At 68.4% G+C, this 22,657-nt stretch overlaps 1 protein-coding gene across 1 annotated transcript; it reads left to right on the forward strand.

Moving 5' to 3' along the window:
• Nucleotides 1-1,288: 1,288 nt before the first annotated feature.
• On the forward strand, nt 1,289-21,942 carry MYO15A (myosin XVA; the record flags this gene model as incomplete). Its single annotated transcript, XM_082772628.1, has 63 exons — nt 1,289-4,225; nt 5,122-5,204; nt 5,310-5,373; nt 5,471-5,580; nt 5,722-5,796; nt 5,935-6,025; nt 6,298-6,401; nt 6,862-6,925; nt 7,004-7,117; nt 7,229-7,390; nt 7,495-7,608; nt 7,759-7,817; nt 7,972-8,095; nt 8,197-8,292; nt 8,411-8,542; nt 8,763-8,888; nt 9,031-9,108; nt 9,382-9,536; nt 9,620-9,665; nt 9,772-9,896; nt 10,024-10,141; nt 10,247-10,422; nt 10,500-10,584; nt 10,732-10,785; nt 10,943-11,024; nt 11,113-11,243; nt 11,893-11,988; nt 12,062-12,297; nt 12,621-12,799; nt 12,903-12,975; nt 13,118-13,309; nt 13,415-13,521; nt 13,599-13,687; nt 13,799-13,925; nt 14,061-14,119; nt 14,243-14,306; nt 14,386-14,524; nt 15,286-15,376; nt 15,460-15,556; nt 15,759-15,880; nt 16,043-16,102; nt 16,228-16,303; nt 16,529-16,644; nt 16,729-16,847; nt 16,946-17,087; nt 17,254-17,365; nt 17,573-17,647; nt 17,994-18,199; nt 18,268-18,392; nt 18,491-18,557; nt 18,703-18,775; nt 18,957-19,030; nt 19,105-19,187; nt 19,384-19,514; nt 19,675-19,769; nt 20,052-20,129; nt 20,307-20,403; nt 20,492-20,652; nt 20,745-20,878; nt 20,963-21,096; nt 21,233-21,366; nt 21,593-21,733; nt 21,818-21,942. The coding sequence occupies 63 exons, from the start codon at nt 1,289-1,291 to the stop codon at nt 21,917-21,919; spliced, it is 9,711 nt and encodes a 3,236-aa protein (XP_082628754.1). The 3' UTR covers nt 21,920-21,942.
• Nucleotides 21,943-22,657: the final 715 nt, after the last annotated feature.

Consider the following 22,657-nt stretch of genomic DNA (forward strand, 5'->3'; position numbering starts at 1 on the left):
GGTGCTCAGGGAAGGGTGAGGGGCTCTGGGCTGGGGTCAGCAGCGGGGTCTTTTAGGGCATCCTTCCCAGGGCACGGAGCTGGCCGTGCTGGGAGCTCAGACCCCGCAGCACCCCACCGTGAGCTGCGGGGATGGTCTGGGGGGTCCCGGGGGGATGCTCCTCACGTGGGACCCAGCTCTCCCCGCGGCGGCGTTTCTCACCTTCCCTCTGTCTTCTTCGGAAAAGTCTCGGGGCAGGAGCGGCGCGTCCCTTGCATTATTCATGGCGCCACGAGCCCCGGAGCTTGGGTTACAGCCGGCGGCCCCGCGGCGAGCACCTCGCGGCCGGACTCGCGGGGTGCCGAGAGGGAGGCAGGAGGCAGCTCCCGCCGTCCCCGCGCCCCTCCGTCCCCACGCCATGCCCAGCCGGGAGCCCCCCCGGGCGGCCACGGGAGCCACGCAGGGGCACGTGCCCTGCCGAGACCGGGCGCAGGTAAATTCCCCTCCCCGGGGCGGGGGCCGCCTCGTGCCGGCGGCGTGGGGCATCGCCGGGGCCGGTGCGGGCGCGAGAGCCGGAGCATGAGCGGGCGCCACCGCCGGGATGGTCGGCAAGAAGGGGGAGCCCAAAAAGGAGGCGGATGGCAAGGGCAAGGGGGGCAAAGGGAAAGGGAAGGATGGCAAGAAGGGCAAGAAGGAGGCGCTGGAGGAGGCGGAGGAGGCGTCGGACGCGGAGCTGCTGAAGGCGGAGGAGAGCGAGGAGCCCGAGGTGGTGGCGGTGGAGGAGGAGGAGAAGGAGAAGGAAGAGGAGGAGGCCGCTGCGGAGGAGCCCAAGAAGGCGAAAGGGAAGGAGAAGAAGGGGGTGCTCAAGGCGGTGGTGGCCAAGAAGCCGGGCAGGGGGAAGAAGGTGCAGCTGGAGGCGGAGGAGGAGGAAGGCGAGAGCGATGCCGCGCCGGCCAAGAACGTCAAGGGCGCCTCCAAGCTGGCGCTGGGTCTTGCAGCCGACAACGCCAAGAAGAAGAAAGGGGCCAAGGGCGCGGAGGCCAAGGGCCAGACGAAAGCCTCCACCGCAGCGTCTGGCCCAGGAGAGGAGGAGGAGGAGGTGGCGGTGGCGGCACCCAAGGCCCGGGCGAAGCGGAGCCTCCGCAGCACCTCCAAGCTCTTCCTGGGCTTCAAGAAGCTGGGGCTGCGTCGTCCCAAGAAGGGGCAGTTCAAGAACACCTCCCGCTTCTTCTGGGGGCTGCAGAAGCACAGCACCAAGAGGAAGAAGAAGAAGAAGAACAAGGCTGTGCTCAAGTCCACCTCCAACCTCATGGTGCGCTTCAAGCACGTGGGCAAGAAGAGGAAGGAGGCCGATGCCGCCGCCACCACCACCACCAGCACCACCACCAGCACCTCCCCGCTGCCAAAACCATCCTTCCTCCTGCTGCGCCGGGCCGGGCAGGCGGCCGAGGACGGCGCGTCCCTCTTCCGCCGGCGTCCGGAAAGGAAATTCAAACCCCGGGCGCAGGTGCTGAGCAAGGCGGCCGCCGCCACGGGCTGGCTGGCCAGGAAACTCCTCTCGCGGCGCGGGCGGCTGGCGGGGGGCGGCCGGGCGGCCGACACGGCCTGGCTGTCCCGCATCGGTGCCAAGAAGCTGCCGTTCCCCGCGGAAGACGAGATCCTCAGGCACCGAGCCAACATGAGGCGGCTCCCGGCCGGCGGCGGCCCGGCGGCCCCCGGTAGCTCAGAGAGGCTGGGCAGCATGGCGCGGCGCCCGGCACGGCCCCGATCGCCGCGTGCGCCCGCGGAGACGCCGGGGCCGCGCTACGGGTGGGTGCGGGAGGAGCAGGATGGGGGCTACGGGCACCGGCGTGGGTACGCCAAGGAGGCGCAGGATGCGGCCTATGGGCGCCGGCTGAGCTACGCCAAGGAGGAGGAAGATGGAGCCTACGGGCGCCGGCGTGGATATGCTGAGGAGGAGGAGGATGGGCCCTACGGCCTCCAGCGTGGTTATGAGGAGGAGGAGGAGGAGGAGGAAGGCTACCCGGCGGGGTACGGCTTTGAGGACGTGGCGCCCGGCCCTTACGTCGAGTACCCTGGCTACGAGGCGGAGGAGGAGTACGGTTTCTACGGCGGGGGCTGGGAGGAGGACGAGCCATTGGAGCACCCCTACGGCTACGCGGAGGACGAGGACTACGAGCCCTACGGCGACAGGACCCCGCTCCGCCTCCACGACCCTTATGGCAGCGACCTGGAGTACGGCGAGGAGGCAGTGGGGCCGTTCGGCTACGGGGGGGACCCCTACGAGGACTTCGGGGACCCCCTCGGCCCCGTGGCGGGCGGCGGGGGGTACCCGGGGGCTGAGTACCCCGAGCACCGTGTCCAGTACAGCGAGGGCGGGTGGGCGCCGCACGCCCAGTCCTCCTGCAACCCCTACGCCCTGCCCCTGGACGAGATCGCCGAGGCCGAGGAGCCGGAGGAGTGGGAGGAGGAAGAGGAGGAGGAGGAGGAGAGGGATTATCCTTTCTCCATCCTCAGCACCTCCTCGCTCAAGGGCATGCGGGACACGCTGTCCTCCAAGCTCTCCCTCAATAGGAAGTTCAGGCTGTTCCCCCGGCCTCAGGTGAAGATTTTCGGCAGGGACCGCTTGGATATCTCCCTCCCGCCGTCCCCGCACCGTGACGAGGATGACTACGACGAGTACGAGCCGCCACCGGCTCCCGTTAGCCCCGCGGGACGCCGGGGGGGCCGCGTCTCGGCGGCACGGGCGTGCGGGAGCCCCCTGGGGCAATTCCTGCAGCGCTCCCTCTCGCAGCCCCAGCCCCCCGGCCGTGCACCCAGGGGTGCGGGACCCCCCCGAGACCACCGTGGGGCCCCCCAGCCTGCCTACAGGCGCTTTACCCGCAGGCTGGCGGGGATGCAGAGCGCGGGGTCGCTGCGGGCAGGGGGCGGCCGGGACCCCCCGCCACGAGATGCCCCCTCCAGGGACCCCTCCCCACCAGGGGGGCCGTGGGGACTGTCCCCTCCCCGGGAGCCGGGGGGTTTGAGGCCGCCCTCGCTCCGTAACCCCTTTGCAAACCCCGGGGGCTCCCCCCCACCAGCCCGGCAGCCCCCCGGCAGCGTGCGGGGCGAGGGCGCACGGCGCTCCCCAGGGCTCGGCTCCAGCCTCCGACGCCTCGGCTCTGAGCCCCCCACCCCACCACGGGCACCCCCAAACACCGCGATGCCGGGGTCCCAGCGTTTGGGGGTGCCCGTGGTGGGCTCGGGGAGGCCCCTGACCCCGCGGCCCTCACGGCGGAGCAGCCCCCCCGGGGTGACAGTCCCCGGGCGGCTCCCCCAAGCTTGGCCCCGGCAGCCTGAGCCCCCCACCAAGGCCGTGAAGCCACTGATGAGGACCCCCTTCCTCCCCCCATCCTCGCGCCCTGGCAGCCGCCGGCTCGGCCCCCCAAACCCCTCCTGGGATGAGGGACCCAGCGTGGAGCTGCCCCCCTGGCAGGGCACCCCCCCGCCCCCCAGCCCTGCTCCTGGGCCCCCCAAATCTTTCCTCCAGCGCATCGGGCAGCCCCTGGCTGGCATGGCCCCGCAGTCACCTCCAACAAGACCATCCCCTACCCAAACTGGGGGCCGCAGCCTGTCCCCGGGACGGATCCGGCACATGGGGCAGTCCCTGGCGTCGCTGCTGGTGGGGAGCATGGCCCCCACCCCAGCCCCCCCATCCCCACCTCCTCCTCGCCGTCCCCTGTCCCGCTCGCCCTCCCCACCGAGGCGCGCGTCCCGGCGGGACGGGGGCACCCCCAGATCTCCGAGCCCCCCCGCGCGGTGCCCGCTCCCCGCTTCCACCCCCAGCACCCGCCGCAGCCCCTCTCCCCGCGGCCGTGCCCCGGGCTCTCCGTCCAGCCTCCGCCGCGGCACCCGTGCCCCCGAAAGAGCTCCGGAGAGCGAGGCCGCGGCCGGGGAGGACGGCGCGGGGCGCTACGCCGTGGTGACGCCGCAGATCCAGAGGCTGGGCTCTTTCCGGAGGGCGTCCCGCATGTACAAGCAGCACTGGTCCAAGCAGCACGTCGTGAGGGTGCGGGAGATGCCCGACGCCTGGACGGCCGAGCAGGGCTACCCCCGGCACCCCGCCGAGCGTGGCTGGCGGCGGGGGAGCCAGCGGGGAGCCGACATCGCCCGGTACCTGAGCCAGCGCTCGGCGGCGGGCGGCTGGAGGGACAGGAACCCCTGGGCAGACGGGTACCTGGGCACCAAGCAGCCCTGGCGCAGCAAGGTAACGCCGGCGGCGGGGTGCCGGGGCGAGCATGGGGTGGTCTGGAGTGGAGATGCCCACGGGATGGAGCTGGTGGGCGCGTGGGCATCGTGTCCAACCCCAGCCACCAGCCACCCGCTCGCCTGCCGGGAAGGGAAAGCGAGGTGCGAGGGTTTTTGGGGGAGCACGGAGCGGTCAGGGCTTTGGGGGGAGGTGGTGTGGGTGTTGGGGGTGCTGCTGGATGGGGGACGGTGGCTGCGCGGCCCCCCCCCTGCGCAGGGGACACCTGATTCCCGCTGGCTGCAGCCCTCGTATGGAAATGCTGAGACCCGATCCGCGGGCTGGGGAGGGAGAGTTTTCGTTAGGAGGTGACCCCGGAGGGTGTCTGCTTTCCTGATGGCCGAGCTCTGGGTTGGGCCGTGCTGCCTCCACGCCACCAGCTCTGCCGATCCCCTGGGGCACGGCCACGGCACCGGGCACGGCCACGGGGAGCAGCCCCCAGCCCCCCCGGCTCAGCCACCTCCCTCCATCGTTCCCCCCCCGGAGGTGCCGACCTGCTCGGGGTTTCCATCGCCTCTGCTGCCGCCCTGCAGCCCCCGTGGGGGTTTTGGGTGCGAGGTGTGGGTGCTGAAATGAGGGCAGCACAGCCACCTCCTGTCCCCAGCTGCTCACTAGGGGACAGTTCCTGGGGCAGTCCCCAATTTCCAGCACCCTTCTCCATCGATCTGTGACGCTCTCGCCACGGGGACCCAATTTGGCACCACGGGGTGCTTGCACGGGGTCCCTGCGCTCACTGCCGTTGGGCTCCCCAATTTCAGATCACAGCTGGGGGTTTTGGGGTGGTCAAAACCCCCCGGGTGGGAGGTGGCGGAGGGGGCAGCAGTGCCCTGATGGCCCCGCACGGTTGCCCCGTGCAGATGCAGTCGCTGTGCAGCCTGCCCATCGTGCGCTACCAGGAGCCGCGGGAGGAGGACGGGCTGGAGGACCTGACCCAGCTCGAGTGAGTGCCCCAGCGCCCCCACAGGGTGACGGGGACATTTTTGGGGACGGGTGGCACATCCTGTGCTCCCCCTGCACCCCGTAACGCAGCCTCACCCTACACCAGGGACCTGCAGGAGGCCGCGGTGCTGAGCAACATCCGGACACGGTTCGAGCGCCAGCTCATCTACGTAAGGGCAGGGGCGCAGAGCATCCCCTGATGCTTTAGGGTTTCCAAGGGGTCTTTGTCCTCCCGGTGCCACAGCCCCACGCCTCGTTGTCCCGCAGACGTACATCGGCAGCATCCTGGTGTCGGTGAACCCCTACCGGCTCTACAACATCTACGGGACGGAGCAGGTGCTGCAGTACGAGGGCAGGGCGCTGGGCGAGAACCCCCCGTGAGTATCGGGGTGCTGCCGTGGAGATGGGGCACCGGGTGCCATCCGCCCCAAGTCCTACAAGAGCCCAGAGGCTGCTGGAGGTCCCTGTGATGTAGTAACATGCACCCAAAATGTGCTCCCCCCCCCTCACCTCTCCAGGCACCTCTTTGCCATCGCCAACGTCGCCTACTCCAAAGTGCTGGATGCCAAACACAACCAGTGCATCGTCATCAGGTGAGAGGGGCCGGCCCCACGCGGCCCCAAATTAGCACCACCCCCATCGCTGATTGTGTCCTGGGGTGCTGGCACCAGCCCGGTGCGCGGGGTGGGGGTTTAAGGGGTCTCAGGGGGTGCCTCCCCTCTGCGTTTCAGCGGGGAGAGCGGCTCGGGGAAGACCGAGGCCACCAAGCTGATCCTGCGCTACCTGGCAGCCGTCAGCCAGAAGCGCAGCACTGCTCAGCAGGTGGGTGCTGCCCCCGTCCCCCTGTCCCCATCCCCCTGTCCCCGTCCCCTGTCCCCTTTTGCTCTCCCCTCCACCATCTCCACCGCTCTCTCCTTGTCCCCACGCTGCCACCCGGACCACGGCAGATAGAGGTACCAGGGGGACGTGGGTGGCACCCCCGGAGGGCTCGGCACAGGGGGGGGTCCCTGCTGTGGGGACAGCCCGTGGCCGTGGTGCTTTGGGGTGTCCGGGCCGTGGGCTCACCCCGGGCTCTCCCCGTTGGCCGCGGGCAGATCCTGGAGGCGACCCCCTTGCTGGAATCCTTCGGCAACGCCAAAACCGTGAGGAACGACAATTCCAGCAGGTTTGGGAAATTTGTGGAAATCTTTCTGGAGGAGTAAGTAACGCCGAGCCCCCCGCCCCGCGTCCTCTCCTCTCCTGGGGGGCCCCAGCCCAGCCCCGCTCCGGGGGTGCCCCTGCCCGCTCCCCATCACGGCGGGGTGGGATGCACGTGGGGGTGATTTCGGGGCTGAAGGGTGGCAGGGGGGGACAGGAGGTGCTGCCTGAAGTCACGCAGCGTTTGCTGCCCCCTGCCCACAGCACTGGGGGGGGGGTACAGGGGAGTTGTGCCCACGGTGACAGCCCGTGGGTCCCCACAGCCCCTCAGGGTGGGGGGGTGCCCGGTGTCCGTCTCTCCATCCCTCGAGATCCCTGCTCAGATCCCCCCCATCCCTCCTGGGGGAGCACCTGGGGAGCGGGGTGACCCCAACCCGTGCTTGGGGGGGAGCGGGGGTGGGCACGGAGCCACCCCCCAGCCCCCCAATTTGCCAGCCGGGCGCCCGCTCTCGCCCCTGCAGCGGTTTGATCTGCGGTGCCATCACCTCGCAGTACCTGCTGGAGAAATCCCGCGTGGTCTTCCAGGTGGGTGGCAGGGGGGGCTCTGCCTCTTCCCCCCCCCCAGTGTCACCCCCACCACAGCTCGGATTTCTGCTCCCCCAGGCCAAAAGCGAGCGCAACTACCACATCTTCTACGAGATGCTGGCGGGGCTGCCCGCCCAGCAGCGGCAACGCTACTGCCTGCAGGGCGCCGAGACCTACTACTACCTGAACCAGGTCGTGTGCCCCCCTCCCTGCCCACCCCGAGGGTTTCGGGGTGCCCCATTGCATCCCGAACCCCCCGGGTTTGGGGTCGGGATGCTGATGGCCCCGTGGGGGCCGTGGCAGGGTGGGAACTGCGAGATCCCCGGCAAGGAGGACGCGGAGGATTTCCGACGGCTGCTCAGCACCATGGAGGCGCTGGGCTTCAGCGTGGACGAGCAGAACAGCATCTTCCGCATCCTCTCCTCCGTCCTCCACCTGGGCAACGTCTACTTCGAGAAATACGAGGTAACCCCCGCCAGCTCCCCCCCAGCTGCCCTCTTTCGGCTCGATTTGGGGGCGCGGGGAAGGGGACTGTCACATCCCTCGGCGTCACCCCCCGCGTCCCGCAGACGGACTGCCAGGAGATCGCCACGGTGGTGAGCGCCACGGAGATCCGGACGGTGGCGGAGCTGCTGCAGGTCTCCCCCGAGGGGCTGCAGAAAGCCATCACCTTCAAGGTGACGGTGAGTGCACGAGGAGCAGGGGTGGGTGCACGGGGGGCAGGGGTGGGTCCCCAGTCTCTCCGAGCGGTGCCGGAGCCCGGAGGGTCCAAAACCACAGCCCTGGGGGCTGAAAGCTCTGCCCCGCTGATGGGTTCGTGTGTCCCCAACCAGGAAACGCTGCGGGAGAAGATTTTCACCCCGCTGACTGTGGAAAGCGCCGTGGATGCCAGGTGAGGGGAAGGGGTCTGGGCTGCGAGGGGATGGGGATGGCGCAGGGGTGGAAAAGGGCCCGATCACATCTGTGCAGGCTGTGCAGGGTGCTGCAAGGGGGCAGTGGGTGGCCGGGGTGCCCCGTGGCAGCTCTCTGCTCGCCCACCCCGTCAGGGATGCCATCGCCAAGACCCTGTACGCGCTGCTCTTCGGCTGGCTCACCGACCGCATCAACAAGCTGGTGTACCCGCGGCAGGACGCCCTCTCCATCGCCATCCTGGACATCTACGGCTTCGAGGTGGGGGCCAGCCCCGCCGCATCCTCCTTTTCCCCCAGTTCACCACGGTTTCTGCATGGTCCCGTGAGCCACGACCCTTTATTATTTTTTTTTTTTTGTAGGATCTCAACTTCAACAGCTTCGAGCAGCTCTGCATCAACTACGCCAACGAGTACCTGCAGTTCTTCTTCAACAAGATCGTCTTCCAGGAGGAGCAGGTGAGCAGGGGAGAGGAGTTGGGGTCTGCCCGGCCCCGGTCACCCCAGAGCTGGGGATTTTGGGGTGTCCGAGCGCCCACCCCGTGGCACGGGGCTCAGGGGACGGCCGGCACCGCAGGAGGAGTACCTGCGGGAGCAGATCGAGTGGAAGGAAATCCCCTTCAGCGACAACCAGCCCTGCATCGACCTCATCTCCCAAAAACCCTACGGCATCCTCCGCATCCTGGACGACCAGAGCTGCTTCCCCCAGGTGAGTGCACCCCTCTCTGCCACTGGGGAAACTGAGGCACGGAGCAGGAGGTGCCCATGGCCTTGCAATGACAGAGCTGGGGCTGTTCCTAAATCCCTCTGGAAGCGCTCCTCCCAGCTCGCAGCCCGCTCGGGGGGGGATTTCTCCCCTTTTTGGTGGGGGGCAGCACTCTGGGTGCCCTCCAGGGGTGCCGCGGGGCCTCACCCCGTGCCGTCGGCAGGCCACGGACCACACGTTCCTGCAGAAGTGCCACTACCACCACGGCACCAACCCCCTCTACACCAAGCCGAAGATGCCACTGCCCGAGTTCACCATCAAGCACTACGCGGGGAAGGTGACCTACCAGGTACGGGGCCTCTGATCCTACAACGGGGGGCGAGGGGCAGCCCCGGGGTGCCAGGAGCAGCCCCACACCTTCAGGGTTTTGGCCTGGGGCTCCTCGTCCCCCCCTGCCGCGCTCCTCACCGGGAGGTTTTGCTCCGTGCCAGGTGCACAAGTTTTTGGATAAGAACTACGACCAGGTCCGCCAGGACGTGCTGGATCTGTTCCTCAGCAGCAGGACCAAGGTAGGGCCCTGCCCAGGTGCAGGACAGGGGGACATCAGTCCATGCAGCTTTCACGTCCCCAAACATTTGTCCCCGTGGCTCAGGAAACCAGGGGACACCACTGGCTCAGCCCTGTGCCCTTTTCCCATGGGGCTCCCCAGGCTTTTCCCCCTCCATCAATGCACTCCCCTCTCGGGATTCCCATCTCAAAAACCCAAGAAGGGGACCCGGGGGGGGTGCCGTGCCACCACGGCCACCTTCCTCCCCCCCCGTAACCCTTCCCGTCCCTCCCAGGTGGTGGCCAACCTCTTCTTCGGCCATGCCCAGGTGCTGGCCCGGCAGAGGAGCCTGGTGAGGAGGAGCAGCACCAGGACGCGGCGCTACAAGGCTCCCACCGTGGCCGCCCGCTTCCAGCAGTCGCTCCTGGACCTGGTGGAGAAGATGGAGAGGTTGGGGAGGGCAGGACGAGCCCTGGTGGCAGGGCTGGCGTTGTCCCCTGTCCCCCGAGGCTGACGGTGTTTCTCCAACGCAGGTGCAACCCTTTCTTCGTGCGCTGCCTCAAACCCAACAACAAGAAGGTGAGAGCAGCGTGGAGAGGGCGCCTGGTGGCACGCGGGTCCCCGCGTCCCCCTTCCCCTCGCCGGTTTGGGTTTCCTCGTGTGGTTTCACCCCCCTCGTCCCCAGGAGCCGGGGCTGTTTGAGGCCGATGTGGTCAGCAGCCAGCTGCGCTACTCGGGCATCCTGGAGACCATCCGCATCCGCAAGGAGGGCTTCCCCATCCGCATCCCCTTCCTCGTCTTCATCGACAGGTGCCGGGGGTGCTCGGGGAGGTGGCTCGGAGCTTGTCACCATGGGAAGGGTCTGTGGCAGCGTCCCCAGCCGGGCCGTGGCACGGGGAGGTGTCCCTTTTGGTGACAGTGTCACGGGCTCGCCCAGGTACCGCTGCCTGGTCGACATGTGGTCCAACGTGGTTCCCAACGGGGCCAACTGCGTGGAGATGCTGAGGAACCTCTGCCCCGTCAGCCCCAGCATGTACTACGTCGGCGTCACCAAGGTACCGACCCCCAAAACGCCTCCAGGGTGGGCACGCAGGTCCCAATGGTGCCTTGAGGGAAAGCAGCCGAACTGGGGGGTCTCACAGCGTGTCCCCCCCTCCAAGCTCTTCCTGAAGGAGCAGCTGTACCAGGCTCTGGAGAGCAAGCGTGCCCGCGCGCACCACCTGGCCGCGCTCACGCTGCAGCGCTACGCCCGCACCTTCTTCATCAAGCGGCGATTCCGCTCGCTGCGCCGCAAGATCGTCCTGCTGCAGAGCCGGGCGCGAGGCTACCTGGCCAGGTGGGGACTTGGGGGACACCCAGGGGGGTTGGTCCCAGCTGGTGGTGGCACGGGGTGACGGCGGTGCCCTCCTGCAGGCAGCGGTACCGGCGCATGAGGCACACGCTCATCAAGTTCAGGTCGCTGGTGCACATCTACGTGAACCGCCGGCGGTACCTCAAGGTGAGAGGGGTGGTGGCACGGCACGGGGGTGTCACCGCCCCATCCTGAGCCCCCCCAGATTTTCAGGGCAGTGCCTGGTGGGTGATGGCACCCCAGGGAGTCCCGTGCCGCTGGGTGTCCTGCTCAGGGCCGTGTCTTTGCTTGCAGAGGAAGGAGGACGCCCGCCGGCGGGCGGAGGAGGAGAAGGAGAGGATGAAGCAGGTAACGGGGCGAGGGTGTGCGCAGTGCTGGCAGTGTGTGCGTGCAGTGCGTGTGCAATGCTGTCGTGCCCTCATCCATGCCACGAGTTTTCCCATCGCCGTGGCACCGGGGCGAGGAGCAGCGCGGCGAGCGGGTGCCACCCCTGTGCCCCTGGCAGGAGCTGACGAGGAGGGAGGTGGTGGACGTGACGCACCTGGAGATCCCCGCAGAGCTGATGGGGCTGCTGGAGGCCGCGGCGGGTGAGTGGGGCCGGCAGGGCTCCCCTCTGAACCACCCCCGTCCCCATCCCTGGGGTGCAGGGTGCCGGAGCTGCCGGCTGTGCCGTAGCCGCCCGGGAGGTGAACGCCGGCTGCGTGGTCCTGGTGCCGCCCCCGGCGCTGCAGCCCGACTCCCAGCTCACCCTCCCGCTCGACATCAACGACTACCCCATGGCCAAGTACGTGCGGGGCCACTTCCAGGTAAGGGTGGCACCGGCAGCCACCGGTGGGTGCCCACCCCGGTGCGCTCGGGGCTCGCGGGGTTCCTCAGCGCCCCGGACGCGGTGGAGCAGTTTGGTTTTTTTTGGGGTCCCTGCATGAGGTTGAGCGGTGCCACGGGGCGCGAGAGGGGCCGGCTGTGGGGTGGCTGCGGTGCTGCGTGGGGCTGGAGGCAGCCTCCTGCCCGCCCGCCCTCCCTGTGGGTTCCTGTCGTCTCCAGGGGCCGGGGGGACCCCGCTGAGGTTATCGCAGAGACACCCGCCGAGCCCTGCTGGACGCCCGACGCGGGGCAGATCCGGAATCCGCGGGGCCGGGAGATCAGGTCGCTTTGCTCCCGGGCCCCCATCCCTGGCCCCGGCTGCTTTGCGCCCTTTCTTCCTCCTCCTCCTCTTCCTCCTCTCCCCCTTGTGTGTTTCCAAGTCCCCTGGATCCCCAACAGCAGCGCCGGGGCCGGATCCTGCTCTCAGCCTCACGGCGGTGCCGGCCCCCTCCTGCCCCCCAGCCCCATTGCCTCCATCCACCATGCTCAGCACCACGGCTCCGAATCCCCCCTTCTTGCTGCGTCCCGGGTGGCAGTGGCACAGGGTCCCCGGGGACCAGGTAGCCACGGGGGGTGCGGGTGTCGCTGCAGGAGCCGGCTTTCGGGATGCTGACGGCCCCGCTGGCAGCTCCGCTCACCCGGCTGGACGAGGAGCTGTGCCACGAGGCCCTCGGCCTCTTCAAGCTGGTAAGTGGGACGGGATGGGAGAAAAGAGCCGGATGACGACCACCCCGACCTACCCTCGCCGTCCCCGCCGCAGATCCTGCGCTTCATGGGCGACCCGGGGCTGGGCGGCTCGCAGGAGACCCTTTTTGGCAACTACATCGTGCAGAAGGGGCTGGCGGCGCCGGGGCTGCGGGACGAGCTGCTGGCACAAGCCGCCAACCAGGTCTGGCGCAACACCAACGTCAACAACGAGGAGCGGGGCTGGCTGCTGCTGGCCGCCTGCCTCAGCGCCTTCCCCCCCTCGGCCGCCTTCGACAAATACCTGCTCAAGTGAGCCGGGGACGGGGGGCTCGCTGGGACCCCGGGGGTGGTGTGGGAGGGGGTCCGAGCCTTGCTGGGGGACCACCGGGAGGGGACAGCCCCCAAATCCATAGGGTTTCGTTTGGACAGCCTGCCACATGTGCCCGGTGGCACTGCGGTGTCCCTCCAGCATCCCACTGGTGCCCCCAGGACCTTCCTGGCGCGTGCACCCAAGGACGCTGCTCACATCCGGGGATGCCCTGAGGTCCCCCAAGGTCCCTCGGGGGACCAAACTGTCCCAGCTGCCTGGAGCCACCCCCAGGCAGCCCCTCAGCGTCCCCCCTTCCCCGTAGGTTTGTCTCCGACTACGCCTTCGCCGGCTACAAGCCGGTGTGCCAGCGCAAGCTGATGCACGCCATGGCACGGTCCCAGCTGGGCGCCGCGGCCGCCCGCGCCTACCCGCCCTCGCTGCTGGAGTGGACGGCGAACCGGCGGCAGGCCAGCATGGCTCTGCAGCTCTTCTGCTTCAACGGTACGGGGACGGGGCTCGGAGAGGGGTCCCGGCGTGGCCAAGCCCACCGGGGTCTCCTCCAGCGGGCAGGGAGGGACGCGCTCACCGCCTGTCCCCTCCCCAGGTGACACCTTCTCCTGCCCCGTGCACTCCTGGAGCACCGGCGAGGACCTGGCCGGGGATGTCCTGAAGCACAGGTACCCGCTGGCTCAGCACCCGGCGTCACCCCGAGACATTTTGGGTGACCCCGAGCCATTTTGGGCGACCCCAAGCTGTCGGGTGTGGGCACGGTGTCCCCGTGGAGCCGGGGCGGCACCTCCAGCAGCCTGCTGTCGGCAGGGGGCTGGCGGAGGGCTGGCGGGGCTGGTCCGTGGCTATGAAGGCAGGCACCCAGTGGGCCGAGCTGGCCGGCCACGACTACGTCCTGGACCTCATCTCCGACCTGGAGCTGCTGCAGGGTTTCCCCAAGCAGAAGTCGTGCTTCCTCATCGCCTGGGAGGGCGCGGGGAGCCGCGGCCGTGCCAGCCAGGCGTAGGTACCCGGCACGGGGCACCTGATCCAGGGCTGGATCGGTGCCACAGGGTCATGGGTTGAGATTTGGGGGTTTTGGGGTACTCAAACACCCCCTCCCCGTAGGGTGCAGGGGCACGGTGATGTGGATTTGGACGAAGTGCCTCCTCCTCCAGCCGTCAGAGCGCCCACGCTGCCCTCGCTGGCGGAGGCTGAGGGGTACCCGCCCCACGGTACGGCACCCCCGGCACCGAGCTGCCCGCTGTGGGGTCGGGGGCTCACCCCTCACCCTTGTGCCCTGCCCTGCCAGACTCTGATTTCGGGGAGCCGCGCACCCAGAAGGGTTTGGACCGGTACCTGGACAGCCTCTTCGACCCCGTGCTGTCCTACGGCAACGGGGTGAGCGCGGCGTCCCCCTGCCCGAGGCGCAGCGGGGTTGGGGGTGTGGGGCATGGAGCAGCCTCTGCTGGGGGGCTCTGCCTCAGTTTCCCCCCCGATGCTGATCCCCAGGAGCTGGAGAAGCCGGCTGCCCTCGTGCAGAGGATGAAGGGAGGAGGTGGCCCAGGAGGAGGGGACGGCGGGGGTGATGCCAAGCAGAGCCGACCCGCTGCGCCCGCAGAGCCGCGGCAGCCGAGGGGTGAGCTCCGGGGTCTGTCCCTGGCTCTGTGCCTCAGTTTCCCCTCCTGATCCCCAGCCCCGTGGCTCGGGGACACCCTGGGGACCTGCAGCCCTCAGTGCCAGCCTGGCCCAGCTCCCCCTTTTACCTCCACAGCTGCGGAGCCAGCCCCGACCCCGCAGCGCAGGGCGGACCCCAACCCACCGGGACCCCCGGTCAGTGGGGCAGGGCCAGGAGGGGCTGGGGCTGGGTCCTGCCCAGGCTGCTCCCCAGTACTGGGGACACTGGGGGACAACGGGGACAGGAGCCAGGTCCTCACGGCGTGACTGTCCCTGCAGGGCAGAGCAGCAGAGGGGTCACCCCCCCGCGTCCCCCAGCCCCGGCCCTACCCGCAGAAAGCCGGTAAGGGGCGCAGGGGATGGGGTCCTCGGCTCGTGGCACCGAGGGGACGGGGTGGCCGAGCCACAGCTCGTCCCCATAGCACCCACAGGCCGGCAGTGGGACGGCGAGCCCGTGCGGCACTCCCGGCTGAACTCGGAGCACTTCCCACGGCCCACGCACAACATCCGCAACATCATCCGGCAGTGCCAGCCCGCCCCGCGCGGCGCGCAGCCCCCCAGGTACCCCCCGGCCACGCAGCGGGGCTGCCAGACACGTCCCCTGGTCCTATTGCCCCAAGGTTGGGGTGTGGGTGATATTGAAATTTGGGTGATCTTGGGGTTTGGGTGACGTTGAGATCTGGGTGATGCTGGGATCTGGGTGATCCCGGGGTTTGGGTGATGTTGAGATTTGGGTGATGCTGGGGTGTGGGTGATCTTGGGATTTGGATGATGCTGGGATTTGGGTGATCCTAGGATGTAGGTGATGTTGGAATTTGGGTGATGCTGGAATCTGGGTGACTTTGGGATCTGGGTGACGTTGAGATCTGGGTGATGCTGGGATCTGGGTGATGCTGGGATTTGGGTGACAATGGGGGTCTGGGTAACGTTGAGATCTGGGTAACGTTGGGGTTTGGGTGATGATGGGGTGTGGGTGACGCTGGGATTTGGGTGATGCTGGAATCTGGGTGACTTTGGGATCTGGGTGATTCCGGGGTTTGGGTGACGTTGAGATTTGGGTGATGATGGGGTGTGGGTGATCTTGGGGTTTGGGTGACATTGGGATTTGAGTGACTTTGGGATCTGGGTGATCCTGGGATTTGGGTGACGTTGGGGTGTGGGTGACTTTGGGATCTGGGTGATGCTGGGGTTTGGGTGATCTTGGGGTTTGGGTGATCCTGGGATTTGGGTGACATTGGGGTGTGGGAGATGCTGGGATTTGGGTGACATTGGGATTTGGGCGATTCTGGGGTCCGGGTCACCCTGCGGTGCTGTCTCCGCAGCAAGCTCTTCGGGAAGAAGCTGGACCCCCACGAGGAAGCCATGCAGATCCTGAAGGAGCAGCTCTCGGCAGCCCAGGTACCCGCAGCCGTGGTAGGGACGGGACCACCCCCGGGCCCCCCCCGTGCTGTGGGGTTGCCCCCAGCCCTGACCACAGCCCCCTCGCCACCCTGCAGGGACCCTCGGAGGCGGTGGCCACGGTGAAACCCGTCATGGGTGGCGGGTACCAGCCACGAGCACCGACGGGGAGACCCGCGGCCACCCGGCCCCCAGGTATCACTGGGGGGGGGGTCGGGGCAGTGGGGGGCATCTCATCCTCCCCTATAGCACTGGGGGGCTGGGAACGGGGCCAGCTCTGCAGCATCCTCACCGGAGAGCTGCTGTGCATGGCTAAACCCTCTGTGCGCCCCCCCCGTGCCTCAGTTTCCCCGGGTGGAGAGGGGCCACGCGGGGGGTTTTTCCCACCCCTTTGCAGTCTCCGTGTCCCGGGAGCTCCCCTCGGAGGCGCAGCAGGTCCAGACCCAGCTCCACCGCAGCTGCAGCCAGGATTTCTACACCTACCACAACGTGCCGTGGAAAATGTACATCCGCAAGGAGGTGCGGGGTTTGGGGGGGGGCACAGCCTGCTCCGAGGGGGGGCAGGGGGACGTGGAGAGGGCAGCAGCATCGGCTCCGTGTCCCCTCCGTGCCGGGACGGGGCTGGTGTGGGGTGGGCGCGTGGATAGAGGGGGTTTCTGTGCTGCTGTTCCCTCCTGGCAGGTTTTTTACCCCAAGGACAGCTGCAACAACCCGCTGCTGCTCGACCTCATCTTCCGGCAGGTGAGGTGCTGAGCTCCCTCTGCACCCTATTTACAGCCCCACCGAGCCTTCTGTGCCCCGTCCGAGGGCAGGGGAGGGTCTGGGGGGGGCTGGGGGTCACGTTGCTCCCTGTGCTCCTCGCCCAGATCTTCACCGACACGCTCTCCGACACCTGCATCCGCATCAGCCCCGAGGAGCGGCTCCGCATGAAGTCCCTCTTTGGTAACGCCGCCCCCCCGAGCCCGCTGCCCCCCAGGGGGGGTCTCAACAGGGGGGTTCCCACCCCACCCGGCCCCTCCGGTGCCCGTCCCCATCTCCTGGGGATGCTCGGCTCCCCATCGCCGTCCTGCTGGGTTGGGAAAGGGGTCGAGCATCCCTGCTCCCACCACAAAACCCACGTCTGGACCCCCCCCGGGGGCTCACCGTGCGCCGTATTTCCCCCCGCAGCGGAAAACAAGCTGGACTCCTTCAGCCCCGTGGCCACCGAGAGCGTCAAGAAGGAGATCGTGGCGGCCGCCCGGGACGGCTGCGAGGTGTATTTCTCACGCCTCTTCCCCGCCACGGTGAGGACGCGGCCACGGGACAGGGTGGTGGCATCCCCGTGCCCTGTCTGACGTGGCCAAACCCCACCCCACCCCATCCTACAGGGCAGCGTGGGCACCGGGGTGCAGATCCTGGCCGTGTCCCACGCTGGCATCAAGCTGCTGCGGCTGGTGAAGGGCACCAACGTGCCCGGGGAGCAGCTGCGGGTGCTGCGGGCGTACAGGTAGGGGGAGAGCAGGCAGTGCAGCCCCCCCCCCCGAGGGCTCCCCCAGCATGGGGTGGGTGCCGCGGGTGCTTCACCCTCCCCTCGCCCTGCCCCAGCTACGCCGACGTCCTCTTCGTGACCACCCCGTCCAGGAACATGCTGGAGTTCAACCTGAGCAGCGAGAAGCTCATCCTCTTCTCCCCCAAAGCCCCCCAGGTCAAGGCCACGGTGGATCAGTTCATCACGGAGCTCAGGAAGGTGGGGGGGCAGCGGGGGGGCACCCATGGGTGGCTCTGGGGCTGGGGGTGCTTGAAGTCCTTGCGCATCTCCGTGGGTGCGCGCGGATTTCCCCGGGTGCGCACGGATATCTCCGGGTGCGCGCGCACCCCAGGGCTGTGCCAGCCCCCCCCACGTTGCCCCCCAGGACTCCCAGTACGTGGTGGCCGTCAGGAACTACAGCCCCGAGGACGGCGCCCAGCTCGGCTTCCACAAAGGGGACATCATCCACCTGCAGCCCCCGGAGCGCCCCGAGCCAGGTGGGCGGCCCCCAAATCCCCGCACCCACAGCCCTGCGCCCTGCCGGGGGGGTCCCTCGGAGAGCCACCCCCTCTTGATGTCCTCGAGGTCGCCTCCGGTGCCACCACGCTGCTCTGCCCGGTGCCAAAAACGGCCTCGTTTGGGGACAGAAGGGTGCCAGGTCCCCAAATGCCCCCATCTTTGTCCCTGTCCCCCCCCCCCCCCAGACCACTACTACGGCTGCGTGGTCCGCAAGAAGGTGATGTACCTGGAGGAGCTGAAGACGGGCACCCAGGATTTTGGTGGGTGGCTTTGGGGTGCCGGGGTGTCCCCACGCGTGTCCCCAGTGTGTGCACTGCTGCCCTGGGCTGTGCCCCATCCCAGGGCCAAATCCCCTTTCTGCTGCCCCTCAGCTGGCTGATTTGGGCTCCTTTTGGCACCAACCCTATGCATGGCCCCATCCCTGCACCCACTGGGGTCTGCGTCCCCTCTCCTGCCCCCTTTCCCTCCATCACCACCAACCCGTGACCGTTTCCAGCCAAAAACCACATCCGGACCTCACTTGGGGTGGGCTCCCGGGTGCCGCACGGGGCAGGGGCCGCTCAGGGGAGACCCCCGGGGCCATCCCCACCCCTCTGCCCGGCGCAGGGTGGAAGTTCGGGGCCATCCACGGCAGGTCGGGGCTCTTCCCGGCCGAGTACGTCCAGCCCGTCGCCGCCCCCGATTTCGTCCACTTGCCGGCGGAGAGGAAAGAGGAGCCCCGGGACAAGCAGGGCAGGGTGGCAGCCTCGGGGGCCGTGGCCGTGGCCGTGGCTTCCACCGCCGTGGCCCGGGAGCTGGACCGCAGAAGCGAGGTGGGTGCTGCCCTGGGGTTTGGGGTCACCTCGTACGGTGACACCGTGCCCACAGCCCCTCTCTGCAGGTGGCTCCTGCCTTCCCCGGGGGTCCGGAGGGTGCTGGAGGTGACCAGCTTGGGGACGTGGTGGGGACCTGCCCCATGCTGGTTTTTGCCAGGCGGTATTTCCGCGCGGCGCGCTGCGGGACCACGTGAGTGCAGGGATGGGGACACCCCGTGGAGGGGGACACCCCGTCGGGGGGGGGGGACACCCGTGCCCAGACGCTCCCCTCGCCCCTCTTTCTCCTAGGGATTCCTGTGGGATGAAGGGGAAAAAGGAAGGGCCCGACGGGATGGAGATGCTGAGGTTCACCAAGGTGCGGGGTGCAGGGTGCCACCCTGTGCCCGGGGTGTCACACCATCACCCGTGGGTCCTCCCGAGGTCCTGATGTGCTCAGGAGCACCCCGAGTGCCACCCCAAAACCCATCCCAACCCCTCCAGGCTGCTCCTCTCCCCGCCAGGTCCCCATCCAGGAATCGCTCATCGAGTTCACGGACGGCAGCATCAGCAAGCTGGCCACCGAGGCTTTCCAAGGTAGGAAACCCCAAACCCCGTGCCCCGTGGGACCCCCATCCTTGGAGAAGGGTCTGGACAAACAAATAGGGTGGCTCCTCCAGCCTCATCGCCCCCTCTGCAGCAATTTGGGAGGCTGGGGCGTTTGTCACACGGTGGGGACGGGGTGAGCTGCGTCACCGTGTGCCTTTTTCCCCCCCAGCCGTGATGAAGTTCATGGGCGACCACCCCCCGAGGGGGCAAACGGAGCTGGACATCGTCTGCACCCTGCTCAAGGTAAACCCCGTGCCATGGGGGTGGTGGCAGCGGGGACGTCCCCGGCCGCAGAGCGAGCCGTGCCTGTCCCCTAGCTGTGCGCGGAGCACGAGGCGCTGCGGGACGAGGTGTACTGCCAGATCATCAAGCAGCTCACCGACAACACCAGCTCCAAGCCGTGAGTCCTGCTGGGCTGGGACAGCACAGCCAGGCTGGTTTTGGGGACAGTTTTCCACCCCGCCACCACGGGGACACCCAGGAATTTGGGGTCGCCCGCACCCAGCCGTGCCGTGCCGGTCCCCAGGGCTGCGGGTGCTGTTTCAGCTGCCCCCTCGCTCTGCCCCCGGGGGCTCAGCTCCAAATTTTCCCTGCAGGGACAGCTGCCAGAAGGGCTGGAGGCTGCTCTACATCCTCACCGCCTACTACAGGTGCTCCGAGGTGCTCAGGCCCTTCCTCCTGGCTTTCCTGCAGGGTGCCAGCGGGCGCCCGGAGCTCCCTTTCCACGGTAGGGGCTGTGCCCACCCTGGAAACCTTTAGGGTAGCCAGAAAGGGTCGGTGTCACGGCTCAGCCTCATCCTGCCGGGCTCTGTCCTGCTGCCTGCGGGGTGCCACAGAGCCCGTGCGCCCGGGTCTGCTGCCTCCATGCCCGTCCCCGTCTCCCCCAGGGATCTCCAAAGCCTGCGAGCAAAACTTCAGGAAAACCCTGCAGTTCGGCGGCCGCAGCCTGTTCCCCAGCAGCATGGAGCTCAAAGCCATGGTGGTGAGGCCGGGTGCCCGCGGGCAGGGCTTCAGATCCCCCCCCCAACCAAGATTTGGGATGATCTTGATGGGTTCAGGAGCCCCACGGGGCCGAGCTGATGGCACCGTGGGGCACGGCCCTTTGCGGGGACGTTCCTTGGGGGTGGGAGCACTTTGGGGGTGCCCCAAACTTTTAGGGGGGCAGCATGGCTCGCTGCAGCCGGCACGGGATGGGATGTCCTGGTGGTTTTGGGGTGCTTTTTGGGGTCTCGCTGTGATAAAAGCACCCCCTGCCCCCCTCCAGGCCGGGCGCAGCGCCAAGCGCCAGCTCTTCCTCCTGCCCGGTGGCATCGAGCGGCACCTCAAGATCAAGACGTGCTCGGTGAGGCGGGGGGCACGAGGGGCTCGGCGGGGGCACCCCGAGGTTGCAACAGGCTGGGGGCTTGGTGCTTTGGGGGAAAAAAATAAAAAAAAAAGGATCCCTGGAGGTCGGTTCCTTGGGGAGCTGCGCAGGGCGAGCCCCCGGGCACCGTCCCAGCCGCGCGTCCCCCTGCCCCAGGTGGCTCAGGACGTGATCGAGGAGCTGTGCTGCGAGATGGGGCTGCAGCGCCCGGAGGCTTTCGAGGAGTACATCCTCTTCGTGGTCACCGACAGAGGTGAGGGGCTGCTGGATGTGCCCCCCTATCCCTGGGTGGGTGCCGGAGGGGGGCTCGGCGGCACGCTGAGGCTGCCGGGGCCACCCAGGGCAGAATGTGCGGCCGCTGAGCCGCCGGGAATACATCCTGGACGTGGCCACCGAGACGGAGCGCCTGGCCACCAGCTACACCTTCTGGTGCCGCCGCGTGGTTTGGAGCCAGCCCCTCAAATTCGACAACGAGCTCTACGTCACCGTGCACTACAACCAGGTCCGGCCGCGCCGCGGGGCTCCCCTGGCTGTCCCCACGTCCCCAAGGTGGTCACGCTGTGTTTTGTATCCCCCCCCCAACACCTTTTTCAGGTGCTCCCCGACTACCTGAAGGGGCTGTTCACCGTCCTGCCGCCCTCCAGGCTGGGCGAGCAGCACTTCCAGCAGCTGGCCAAGCTGGCCGCCCTGCAGCACCGCGCCAAGGACGGCCACCGGCTCCCCACTGCGTACGGACACGGCCGGGAGCCCCCATCCCGTGGGGACTGGGAGCCCCCCTGCCAGAGCTGGCCTCATCCTCGGTGTCCCCGCAGGAGGGAGGTGCAGGATTACGTCCCCCCGCAGCTCTTCCAGCTGCTCACAGCCCAGTCCTGGCTCCACGCGGTGACCCAGCACGCGCAGCAAGCCCAGGCGCTCAGCGCACACCAAGCCAGGGCGCAGTTCCTGGGTGAGCAGGATAGGGACAGGGATGGGGACAAAGATTGGGACAGGGATTGGGATGGAGACAGGGACACAATGCCACCCCGAGGCTCCTCCGTGGGCATTTTGGGGTCTCCACGGAGCCCCCGTCGTCCGCCCCGCAGGGCTGCTGAGCGCCTCCCCCCTGTTCGGCTCGTCCTTCTTCTACGTCCAGAGCTGCAGCAACAACGCCATCGCCTCGCCCTGCATCCTGGCCGTCAACCAGAACGGCCTCAACTTCCTCAGCAAGGACACCCACGTAGGCGGAGGGGGGCTGCAGACGGGGGGATCCCCGCGTTCCCATCCCCTAATCCGGGCTGGCACAGAGCCGCGGGGCTGGCACCGTGGGGACCCCTAAAAATTTGGCACCCCGTCCCTTGCTCCTCCTGCACCCACTTTGCTGGGGCACCCACTCCTTGGGGAGCGAGCAGGGGACCTCAAGACTTGTTGTGTCCCCCCCCCAAAAAAAAAATCCTTTCCATTAGGAGCCGGTGGCCAAATTCTCGCTGAGGGAGATCCAGGCCACGCGGACGCGGCGGCCGAGCCCCGGCTCCAGCTCCCCCTACGTGGAGATCACTTTGGGGGAGCTGCTGGCGCAGGGCATCACCCAGCTGCAGCTGGAGCAGGTAGGGGCACCCAAGGGACACCCAAGGGACACCTTAGGGTGTGTGTTTTGGGGGGGACGGGACCCGATTTGGGGTGTCCCGCAGGGTTTGGAGCTGTGCCGCGTGGTGGCCGCGCACGTGGAGAGGCTGCTGGGGGCGCGGGAGAAGAGGCTGACGCTGCCGCCCAGCGAGATCACCCTGCTCTGAGACACCCCCCACGGCACCCAAACAGCGCTGGATGGACCTGGAGGGGGATTTTGGGGGGTTTTTGGGGGGTTTTGGGGTTTGGGGAGGGGGTCTCCCAGGCTGCTGTATCCCCCCCTTGTGCCCCTCCGTGGGCTGTGACCCCGAGGATTTCATACAAGGCTGCCCCCCTCGGCCCGTGTCTGTGTCTGTGCTGTGCTCACTGACAATGGGGGTGCCGAATGTGGACCCCTCGGCCCCCCTAATCCCTCCCAGCCCCCCCAAGACCCCCTTAATCCCTCTCCAGCCCCCCCAATCCTTCCCTAATCCCCCCAGCCCCTCTCAGCCCCTCCTGACCCCCCTTCCCCCAGCCCCCTGGCCCTGATCAGACCCCCTGATCCCCCCTTTAACCCCCCGACCACCCCCAGATCCTCCCCACCCCCCACCCCAATTCCCCCTAATCCCCCAGCCCCCCTAATCCCCCCTAATCCCTCCCAATCCCCCCCAATTCCCCCTAATCCCTCCCATCCCCCCACCCCTCCTCAGCCCCCCAGTCCCCCCAAAACCCCCCAGATCCCCCCTTTATCCCCCAATCCCCCTAATTCCCCCCTTACCCCCCCCCAATCCCCCACCCCTGCCTCAGTTTCCCCTCCCCCCTTGGGGGGGGGGGGGGGGGGGGGGGGGGGGGCGGGCCCTCCCCTCAGGCACCTCCGCGGCCACCCCCCCACACGCTCCCCTCCCACCCTCAGTGCCCGCGAGGCC

This window comes from Aythya marila (genome assembly GCF_965140915.1).
Source record: "Aythya marila genome assembly, chromosome: 15".
NCBI lineage: Eukaryota > Metazoa > Chordata > Aves > Anseriformes > Anatidae > Aythya > Aythya marila.